Source organism: Ambystoma mexicanum, chromosome 6p (assembly GCF_040938575.1).
Source record: "Ambystoma mexicanum isolate Mex_15411 chromosome 6p, UKY_AmexF1_1, whole genome shotgun sequence".
Lineage (NCBI taxonomy): Eukaryota > Metazoa > Chordata > Amphibia > Caudata > Ambystomatidae > Ambystoma > Ambystoma mexicanum.
In genome coordinates this window covers 220,822,094-220,834,175 of record NC_090935.1, presented here as the reverse complement: position 1 = coordinate 220,834,175, position 12,082 = coordinate 220,822,094, and the positions used below count along the sequence as shown (strand labels likewise).

At 44.8% G+C, this 12,082-nt stretch overlaps 1 protein-coding gene across 1 annotated transcript in view; it reads left to right on the top strand.

The window, feature by feature from the left end:
• The window catches only part of EPG5 (ectopic P-granules 5 autophagy tethering factor), a 2,517,217-nt gene that overhangs the window by 1,631,614 nt on the left and 873,521 nt on the right, over positions 1-12,082 (top strand). Inside the window, exon 27 of the mRNA XM_069626898.1 lies at positions 7,013-7,175. Within this exon, the coding sequence (XP_069482999.1) occupies positions 7,013-7,175 (163 nt within the window). The remainder of the gene's footprint in view (positions 1-7,012; positions 7,176-12,082) is intronic.

Below are 12,082 nucleotides of genomic sequence, written 5' to 3'. Positions count from 1 at the left end.
AAATAGCTCTCCCGCAAGCAAAAATAGAACCCAAAAAAGCCAACCTTGTCTCCAAAGACCACGCAAGTGACTCTCCTAGCTCACCCCACCCAGACTGCCCCCCCTTCTATTTCTCACCAGTCACAGAGGACGAAGTAATCAATATAATTGCTAGCCTAAAACCATCCAACTGTCTAGGTGACCTATGCCCTGCATCGGTTATCAAGGACGGTGGCAGAGATCTAGCCCCCTTTATCTCCTCCCTGATCAACTCATCGTATAAAAATTTGGTAGTCCCACACAACCTCAAAGAGGTCTGGGTCCTACCTCTACTTAAAAAACCCAACCTTGACCCTAACACACCTACAAACTACAGGCCCATCACGACTGACCCCTTTCTCCTAAAAATAATAGACAGAGTAGCATACCGCCAAATTCAACAACATTTGGAAGACGGCAACCTTCTAGGTCTGCGACAATCTTGCTTTAGACCCAGGCATGGGACCGAAATAGCCCTCCTGGATCTAAAAATCCAAATGGATGAAGCCAAAGACGAGGGCAATCTGGCCATTCTGTTCTTGTTAGATTTGTCCGCAGCCTTCGACCTAGTAGACCACAAAACACTGCTCCTCGGCTGCTGCATTCTCCCAGGATGCCACCAATTGGATTTGTTCCTACCTATCGGACAGAACAACCAGGGTCTTCGCCCCCTCAGGCAGCGCCGCGGCTGACCCTGTCCTGATCCAATGTGGAGTCCCCCAAGGTTTGTGCATCTCTCCCACGCTTTACAATATCTTCACCAAGCTCCTCTTCGACCGCCTTGATGACTTGGGAGTTATATATACCAACTATGCTGACGACACCCCTCATCGCGTTCGCGGGGAGCTATGAGGAGGATGTTGTTAAACTGAATGAGATCTACCTTGAACTCCAAGCATGGATGGCCACCCATGGCCTCTGTTTAAATGATGATAAGACAGAACTGCTGATAGTCGATTCACAGGCCCGTCTCAATGAACTTGGCCACAGATACCAATCCTTTGTCATTGATGGCAACATAATAAAAGTATCTAAAGAAGTCAAAACACTGGGTGTGTATCTAGACTCAACTCTCCCTCAAAAAACAAATTAACGCCACCATCTCATCCACAGCCTACACCACTAAACATATCAATGCCTGCAAACCTTTTTTATCCACCAACAGCTGCCTCACACTAGCCAGGGCCCTCATATTGTTCAAACTGGACTACTGTAACACATTCTTCTTAGGCTCCACGAACCACAACCTGAACAGTCTACAGATACTCCAAAACAACGCCCTTAGATGTGCCCTCAATCTCCCACGTAAGGCCCACATTTCCTCTGCCAGGAAGGAATTCCACTGGCTCCCTATCCTTGAGAGAATTAAACTGCAAGCACTTGTTATCACACACAAATGCCTCTACCTGACAGCCCCTCGCTACTTATCTAACAAATTTAATAGACAGAACTCTTCCAGACCAACCAGATCCCTATACCTACACCAACTCATCGTCCCAAGGTTCAACTTGAAAACAGCTGGGGGAGCCAGCTTTCCCGTGCTAGCAGCCAAAGCTTGGAATGCCTTACCTATGACAATTAGAGCTCACACATCATTCTGGTCGTAAAGAGCTAAGGTAAAGGAACTACTCACAACTCACCAATAGATTAACTGCACTCAGCCAAATCATGCGCCTTGTGTTCCTCTATATTTAAAGTACTCAATATTCTAAGATGTATCACCAGTTATGCTACATGTACCCTAGTAGCTAATTTATGCTTCTTCATGGACCACTCCATAACCTGGTCCCGCACACTAACGATTGTTCTGTACCATCCTATGTTGTTTCCTGTATGTGCAACTTTATGTAACACTGTCAATCCTAAGACAATGCGCCCAGTTACCCTAGGGTTTGGCCGCGCTATACAAATAAACTAACTAAACTACATGGGTGTAGCAAATGTACATCCACCGGGGGAGCAACTCCCTTCCACATGTTGCCATTGCATGTTGTGCCACTCCATGGCTAGGGTATTCATGATGATAGGCAGGGCATGCATTGGCGTGACATGGCATAGTGAAATCTGGCAGTTGGAGGGGTAAACTGTGTGGACTCTGGTGCTTATCCATTCCCCCCCGCACCCCCCCCCAAATACACAGGGGTCATGCATTGCCAGTTCCGCTCACCCAAAAGCCTGGGACACTGTGGAGCTTGTCTATTCCCCCTCCCCTCCCAAATACACAGGTGTGATGCATCATTGCCAGTTCCAGTCACTGAAAATCCTGGGACACTGTGGAGCTTGTCTATCCACCTCCCCACCCAAATACACAGGGGTCATGCATTGCCAGTTGGACTCACCCAACAGCCCTGTCCTTTGTCCCGCATAACGTTTCATGTACCGTGGCAATGTTGAGTTCCGCAATACCATCGATTTGTGTGTGGACCCCGGGAAACGTGCACAGCAATGCGTGATGAGTTGTTGGGCAATGCAGACCATCTGGACGTTGAGTGAGTGGAATTGCTTCTGATTGCAATACACCGCCTCAATTGCAAGTCTGACAGTCAACTTCATATGCGTGCAATCTAATGCGCCTATGCAATTGGGCACCCCGGCAATGGCATGGAAGGCCACTTTGATGGCATTGACCTGGGCAGAGGTACGGGATAGGGCAATGTAGTCTGACACATGGCGCAGCAGCGCATCCAGTACCTGGAAGAGTATCCTGGACAAACAGGGTTGTGACAGCCTGTGTAGCTCCCCAACAGTGTGCTGATAGGTTCCAGTGGCAAGAAAGTGCAGTACATTGAGGACATTCAGCAGGGGGGTGATTGTAGTCTGGATGTCGATGCGGCTGCTGATGTCTTCTTCAATGAGGGTGATGATTGATATTATTGTGGCCCTGTCAAGCCGGTATAATGTATGTATTCGACTTGGGGTCCGGTTCCAGGGTGAGGCCCTTATGCAAGGTATTGCTGGCTGCCAGCGGGATGGTACCTGCTGCACATTGATGTTTGGGATGCACGCCGGGTTCCTGATTTGCCTCCTGCGCCTACGCCGCCTCCTCCTCTGCCTCAGTGCTGCTTCAATCTCCACTTCTGCTTGCCGGTTCCCCTTCCCAATTGCTGTTAGGGCGACTGACAGCATGGTTGTGTTGAAAGGTGGCTTGGGCGTTGGTGTGGCCCTTTTGTAGGCTCCCAGTGGCCTATGATGTGCATCTGGCATAATTGTGCACACCGGGGGCTTTTTTGCAGCTTACCTGCCACTGTTTAATGCCTAGTCCGCGGTGCCGGTGGTACCGGCATGGTGTTCACGGTATTACCTCCATGGTCGTGGCAGTGTTTGTGTCCGTGCTACTCGTAATGTACCGGGTATTGCACATTACCTGTAATTGGGGGAGCTCCGCCAAGTCTTCCGACTGTTTCCGGTCACGGTGCTACCAGGTGCAGTAGCACCGTGGAGGTCGCTTTGCGGGGATGGTGTTTCTGCCATCGCGGGCCAGAATGTGCCAGTCCGGAAAACAGTGCTGGTATGGTTGTACCGGCACCATTGATTCCGGACCGGCAAACCTGTAATGAGGGCCATTGTGGCCTTAAAAGTAAGTGCCAAAGAACAATAATTTTACTATACGTTGATGACATGGTGATTTGTTAAAAGCCTGGATATAATTCTGAAGCCGATAATAGAAGACATATCACTAATTGGTGAACATTCAGGGCTGCATATAAACTGGACAAAGTCAGAGCTATGTCCATTGACCAAGGCCGCCAGCCCTACACCAGTGAACCTGGGCGTTAGATGGTCCACAGAAGCAATTAAATATTTAGGGGTAAAGATCACGGCTGACCTAACAAAGATGGATGTACAGATGATATCTAAGAGATAAACAGATGGGTAAAATTGTTATCAATGGCTCGAAGAATAGTGACAATTAAAATGCTAGTGCTGCTTAATTTCCTTTACCTGTTCCAAGCACTACCACTTGTGCTGTCAGACATATTATTTAGTGAATTGCAGAAATAATTTGCTAGAGTAGTGAGGGGTGCAAAAATACCAAGAGTGAGATGGGACTTACTAACTAGGCTTATAATAATGGACGAATGGTGGTCCCCAATTACTAATGGGTGGCAGAGGTGCAACTTGCAACACACTAGTTGACAAGAAGGTACCTGCTGTCCAGCCTTTCTGGTTACTTGGGAAGGATCAAAAGACCAAAGAGTGCAGATCTTGTTTATCTATTAACCCAAAATCTATGCGCTACCCAGGATTTGGGCAAGACGGTTAAGTCAGTCAGTGGTAATAAAAAGGTAAGCAATTCCAGTGGAAACATGGAGCAGGAATATGCTGACCCGGTTGATCTTAAATCATAGGTTCAGGGTAGTGCTGGTAGAGCCCCAACTATAATTAAACCAGTAGAGACCATCTGGTGGGTATGGGGATGTCTTGGGTGAGGGTTATGGGAGGCACCTCTTATGTTCAACCTTATTACATATTTGGAACACATGATCATTGATGGTCACCATGGACCCATGGGTTAGTTAAACATTGTGGGAGAGGGGGAATCTCGAAGTGGGAACACTTCTTACAAATGGATGGATTAGACACTAGAAGACATTGCAGCAGAAGCAAACTGAATGGTTTAAATAGTGACAACAAGCAGCCCCCAAGTGAAAATTATTTCCTGCAGCTACAAGAAAGCAGACAGCCTGAGGTATGCTAAGCCTTTGGTAAATGGGAAAGAGAAATCCAAGAGGTATTAACAGAAAAAGATGGCCAGAGATCGGTCAGCTCATCAGGAATAGTTCAGCGAGCCCCAAGCTATGTCAAATACATGGACACTATACATACTATACCCCTAGGAACCTACATGCATTAGATCTGTCCAGGGCAGACACATGCCCCAACTGGGGAACAAAACAAGCTGACTTTGATCACTTAGCTTGGATGTGCAAATGCGTCACCAAGTATTGGCTGGAGATGGGAGTAAATTAACTGACAAAGATCAAAAGATACCTATGGATCCAATGTGTTTTTTATTTGCTGTTTTTGAGTATAAATACTTCTTAAACACCAAATTTGTGAGGCTGGAATTTCTTTTAGCCAGGAGGAGGATTTCTTTGAAATGGTTGAGCAATGATGCGCCTAGACAGCCAGAATGGTTCTCAGATATTATGACATTATATAAATCGGAACATGATGTGGCTAAAACGTGCAACCCCAAATGTAAACCAAGGGACATATGGCAGGACTTTAGAGAATACTTAAATGCACGTAGCAATTGAGATGAAACGGATGAAGAAATAGCATTGACTCCTGAAACATCGAATTGAGATGATGGTTAAGATGAATCTGTCTCATCCAAGGGTACCCCACTCACACCCCTCAAGGACCCTCCACCAAGGTGATCCTCCCTTGCTTCTCCACCCAGAGGGTCAGGATCCAAGAGTGATGGCCTTTCCCTGGCCACATGCGCAGAGGATGCAAGGGGAGTAGGAGTGAGAATAGCCTGAGGTTTCTCACATACCTTTGTGGTTTAAACAGAAGACATGTTGCAGCGTTAACGCCTTCCTTAGTTTTGATGGTGCCCACTCTTCTCTGCTAAATAAAGAAGCTCCAAATCAAAATGATGTGTTTTTGTTTGTCTCATGACACATTTTCTTGACCTTTATTAAACATTACATCAAGTGGAGATCTCGTTGAGCCATCGATCTTTGTGTTTACTAACATACTAATCCTTGTTAAGCATGATTCTCCATATGAAACGCTCAGGAAAATATCATCTGTATTTTTTTAAACTATGGGCATACAATTTCGAACTACTGGCATGCTGGAGACCTTTTCTACTTGGTAGATACTTAGTTTTAAAATGACCTCCAGCCTTCAGGATCACTTCCCATCCTGATCTGGGGTATCACTAATGACATGTAATCAAGAGACCAGCCATTTGAATGGATCTCTTTGGGAGGTTCAAGTCTACACCAGGATATGTCTTTGGGGCAGGTTTAGCTGAAAAGCTGAGTTCAGGTAGTTTGGGTTGACTAGCCTTAATAAAAGGTTTAAAGAAAGAGACACTACCATATTCAGATCTCAGTAAAAGACCTATGGTGAATGAACCCCTGATTGGGAAAAACATACAGACCCAGTGCCAGGATCACATTTGGATTAACAGACTGCTGTGGGTAGTAAACACAGGAAGCTTCTTATTTTAGTTTAAGTTCTGTTAGCTGTCCCATGGCCCTGATGGCTTCCTAAACCCTCTGTTGGATACAGTCTCCCTTAGACTTTACATAAGTGAAATGACTATAAAAACAACTTTATGAAGGCTATGGGGTCTATTCTACTAGAGATTAGCCAGCTGCCTCTGATTTGCAGAGGAAGGCCAGTTGCTGGATAGCTTTCAGTCAGTGCGAGTCTCTTTACATATTCACAAAGCATCATTATGATGCTCCGACTAGTGAGGATGCTCGAGGGTGAAGATCTGTTCTACAAAATATTCTGTAAGTAGATGTTCAGTCACTCTTCCCTCTAGCTCCTGGTTATCGCTATAGTCTTTCTAAAGAATATGAATCTGTTGGATGAGGGTAACCCTTTAAAGGAACACGTTACACATCTTTGGTAATGTTCTGTCTCTTGTGGTGCAAGGTGCACCACTGGTAGTCACAAAGTTAGCACTGTGCTGCATGGTGCTACATAGTGGCTGTTAAAATTACCAGTACCAGCCTAAACCTTTATGATATTTCAAAAGATGAGGAATGGATCGAGTGCAGTATCCATCAGAAAGAACATGAAGTGGCTTGCCTACGACTTGGGGTCATACTTCTTGCTACATAGTGGCCAGCCCTAAGTGAGTACTATGTTTGGCGCTAAAAATGCTTGCTCCACTTCCCATTAAGCAAGAAACAAACATTTTGAAAGTGTGATTTCCTAACATAATATAGATGATTGAGTTATACTGGGGTTCATAACTTCAATTAGGGTTTTGGGAATTAAAAACCTCTCATATTTTTCCTTCTAGAATGGCCGCTCTTTGGGAGTCGCAGCAAGTGGCACTGGACAATGAAATGTTGGACACAATGCCTAAACTATACATGAACAGAGAAGAGCAGATCAGTATGGAGCTGGAGTGTAGGGGAAGTTCAAATAAAATCTGTCAGGGACCAGCTCTTGTCACAGCAAAGGTGAGGTTTCTGTTGTGCTTTAACTCTGCTTTTTTCATGCACTTTTCCAAATAATAATATTGTTTAATTCAAATCTGCATGTTTACAAATTGTTTCTCCTTGTGTTGACATTGTACTGTCTGTTATTTGAGCAGGGTAGGAATGCTTTAGACTTCACTCTGAGATGGCCTACATCTAATCTTCAGTTTGGTTACTTCTCGATATCACTCAACAAATAAATTGATAGTTCTCTTGAATACTATGGATTTGGTGCAATAAGGCTTCATATCTTCTGCTAGGTTAGACTCTAAATTCTGTAATTTGTCAATTTGGAAGATTATGAATACATTTTATTGTGATTAACCAAGCTTGTAATATTTACAAATGGTTATAAAATTGTTGATGCTCTTGTATGATTTTGTCTCCTTAGTAGATTCCAGTGTCCTTCAACACCCCTTGGAGAGTGTGTTGAGCCTATGGTGTACAATGACTGATGTCCACCATATTGAAATACATCTTGGCTGTCAATATGCAGAACATGATTAAAATACGATATGCTGGGATCACTGTAACTGGGATCTATTATTACCAATCTCTGCTTTTCAATCTTAACCTGAGAGTTACTCCCTTGCATTTTTGAACCATCTCTTAGCAGATGATTCCCAAATATTGTTCTCCTTCCCCTCACTTATTTCCGAGCCTTCTTCCCACTTCTCCCCCCTAACACACTCCCCTCTAGCCCCACGATTCATAATCTGGGAGTTCTCTGTGACACTGAACTGAAACTATAGCATTTCATTACTTCTAATGGATTGTGTCCTCCCATGGATTCCTCATTTTAGATATATTTTCCTGCTTTGCAGAACTCTCTGAAACCTTTTCCCAGGAGTGAGGATCCTCAAGTTGTCAGCTTCGGCACTGAATGTGATGTTGACGTTGGTACAAATAGCACTCTCTGAACCTCATGTCAGTTACTTTTTTCTACATGCCCACGCTGCTCGGAAATACATTGATTAGTCTCAGAGAAATTCTCTGATGCATTTCTTTCTTGAAAAATCTTTGAGTTTCTTTGATTCTCTTTTGACAATGTCGACTCTGAAACCTTTGGGTTTCAAAATAACTGCGGAACTAAAATGTTGTTAACCGATTATGCTGATAATGCTTCTGTGCCTATAATGTTGTGGAGGATTGTGGCTCTTGTCAAAACATGACGCTGAAAGACCTAAATGAGAAAACCTCAAAATTGTCCCTGGGTCGTTCAACGTCAAAGTTGCCAAGTTCGACGCCATCAAAACATAAACCAGATGAAGACAAAGGCTCTGCGGTAGATAAATCGCAAGAGAGGGAAAAGAAACGGTCAAAGAAGCACCGTAAAAGATCCCAGGCAAGCAACGACTCCCATCATTCTTTTTCTTCCTCATCCAAGAAGAAGAAAAGAGGAGGCACTCGTCCACAGACTAGTCACGGGAAAATTGCAACAGTTTTGCATCAAACTGATACAGGCCTTCAAGAAAGCAGGTCCGCCCATTTTCTTTACCTCTGGTAAGAAGATCATCAAACCCACTGCGCCCGAAAAAAACGGCAGGGACTCTGTTCGCCAAGCTCCTCATGCACCAAAAAGCCTGGAAGTCGTGAAATCCTCGACAAGGATTCGAGAGTTATCAACGCCACCAATGTTTTCGGCTGTCACATTCTTCAATGCTGCGTTGACCTCAAAGGCCCACTTAAGTGCCAGTGTTCAAAGACCCCTCAACGTATAGGTTTGCGCCAAAGTAGAGAAGGGATTTTATGCCTTCCAAGGTGTCTTCGACAAAAATGATGACCTGGTTCCCTTTGTGTTCAAACCTATGGGTCACTCTTGAGAGCCTGGGGAGTATCGGCTGAGGAAAATAGGCTGGCTGACCTAGCTTCCATGTTCCATGATAAAAAATGGTCTAGATGCCTCCCTTGAGGTGGAGTTTCCTCAAGGAGATCTTCAAGCCCACCCTAGTGTGACACATAGGAGGATGATTGCAAAAGTGGCTGATGTCTTAGGCTGGGCCCTCCAGCAAAGGAAATGGAAGAATGTGACATTCTGGACGAGGGCACTAATATTGAACCAGTCCTCTGCACAATGCCATTAGAAAGCCTCTCTTGGAGCTGTGGAAAACTCCTGCTCAGGCTCAGCAGCCCATAAGGATTTTGCTAGAAAATGCAGGCTAGCCTCCTCCGACCCAGGGTTCCTCACCAGACATCCGTCACATTACAGCCTGGTGTTGCAAGCAGCTACTGTTGGCACCTCTTAGGCAGAATTATATGCAGTACACTTTGGGAACATCACACACAATTAAGACTAAAAGTGACAGTACAAATTCACCTTTGGTACAAGCCTGTACTACACAGTTAAAGTGGTAGCGATGGCTGAGCAGCCAGACTTATTTCAAGAGCAAGTGAGCAGTATCAAATAGTTACACCAAGGACAGCAATTACTATGATTCAAGCAAACACTGACTCAAGGTTTTCCAGTAAAAGAATATACATTTATTTACTCTTCAGTTGTATAACATTTCACTATCATAAAGCAGTTTAAAAATCACACTCTTAATACACCACACCACTCCCAATAGGTTCCAGACAAGTTAAGCTCACAAAATGAAGTGGGAGCAAAATGGCACTCCAGAAATTAAAAAGGGAGGGAAAGACAAAATTAATAGAAATTGAACCACACCAACAGGTAAGTACTCAGGGCAATTGAGCAAGAGGAACTACAGTGATAGAATCAGGTTGAAAAGGCTTATGGCCAAAGTCAATAGGTCAAAAGTGTTTTGCTCAAGATCACACGGTTCAGGGTAGTTCGCGGTAAAGTTTGTGCCACGGGTTTCGGATGAGGTTGGTTGGCAGAAAAGTTAGTTCAAAGAGAAGAGAAGGACAAGCCCTCGGATTGGAGAAAGATTTCAAAAACTTCACAGCAGTTGAACGAAACGAACAACCGGATTTGCACAGTACCTTAAAAAGGATAAGAAGCTGTAGCTGAGGCGGACGTTCCTGGTAGTTCCTGCAGGCTCACGGTTCCTGAAGAGACTGTCAGACTGACAAGAAGTAGGAAGACTGGAGGGTCCTGCACTACTAAGGGAAGAAACCAGCAGCAGAGAAAAACAACAAATAAAAGGTTCGCTCCTTAAAACCCGAGCAGGGTCCGACCTTCCTGCCTATCTGGCCCACTGTAGCTCTGTATAGCTAATTCAACCAGAGGAGGGGTCCTGGCTTGAAGTTTGGGTGAACTGGTTGGTCACACAAGCTCAAAGGAAGAAGATTCCTGGAGGATCTTCTCTGTCGTCCGATTCTGAAGATTCGGACCTGCAGCAGGGCTTCACTGGGCGGTTCAGTCGTTGTAGGGGTACTCTTCTGTCAGCTCCTCGTTGGTTCTTTCGTTCCAGTGGCAACTCTGCCTTTCCAGTCCCAGAGACCTTCTTTTTATGCAGTTTTCCCCATTCACACAGCCTGGCTGTCAATCATACAGCAGGTTGGTTGCCCTTGCAAGGACAGTCCATCAGCCACTCAAACAAGGGAACCCATGGCAGGGGTCCTAAGACCCCTCCCTCACATCCTGCCTACCCAGACTTTCAGGCGCCTTAAGGAGGGCTTCTGTGCAGAAGCCCGCGAACTGACGGCGAACAAAGGGACCAAACCTGGTTTGGCGCGCAGAGTAAAACACGACAAAGACTTTAACAAAAAGAAATGGCGAATAAACCCAGCCGGAGCCGAAATAAAATGTATTTGGTCAAACGGGTTTATGTTCGAGGCTAATAAAATAGCCTAAAACAATACCATGGTTATTTAAGATAACCGCGGTATGAAAAATAGGGTAGTTACCACTGCCACCAGCCAAGTCTTGATGAAAAGGGAGCGAAACAGTGCTCCAAGAGAAATGGACAAAAAGGGACAAGAATTAACCCTTTCCAATACTCCATGTAAGATGGTGTGTACTGGGTCTGTGATTTAAAGAGACTACATAAAGTTAATGGCAACTTTACATGTTTATGTGAGACAGTAGTCAGTCCCAGAAAAATTGAGTTTGTGGGAAGTCTAAAAGACAACCCTGTGTCACTGCACTGAGGGTGCTGTGTAACGCAAACAAAAATGATGCTCGCGGAGTAGGTGAGGCTCCAGAGCCCATGATCACACAAATGGTAAAAACACACACAGCAAAACACATGTAAGAGTGGGAAAAAAGGCTTACACTCTTACCAGGTGAAAAAATTAAACCCTAGAAATCCAGCAAAGGTGCCGAGGGACTCGTTAGGTAAGGGAAATCAGCCATTTATGAGAATTCTCCTTAACAGCACCAAGACAAGCGCCTACCCTTCTTTGCCCCAGATAGGGACGATAAAGGTTATGACGCTCTAGCCAAAAAATCCTTTGCCTCAGGCAGCATGGCACGTAAGGTAGCAAACGCATCTTGTGCACTTGCCAAGTACACAAATACCCTATGGTCTGGGTTGGCTGAGGCAGCAGAGCACATTCATGAAGGGGAAACAGGGAATGGTTTCTTTAACATTGTGGAAGATGGAAGGGAAGCTATGCATTGTGACGGGTCAGTAGGAGACACACTATGACTGTTCATTTTCAGTGATGACTTTATTAACTAAAAGGAAGGAATGCCTATTGTTCCTTATACTAAGGGTTTTCCATGCTTAACAGAACTTAGGTGCTCGTCAGCCATCAGTGAGAGTCCAAATCAGAAACAGTCCAATGTTCAAACTAACCTGTTCTAACGCTAGAAGTATTATAACAGAATTCAGGAGATTGACTCCTTTCTCCTGCAAGCTGGTTCTGCGCCAAATTCAGTCCAATAAGGTATTCTTAAGTAGTTCTGGGCGGCTGCTTTAGTTAAGTCTCATAGTTCTGATATTGAGTTCCTTAAATGTATAATTCTTCCTGTTTTAGAT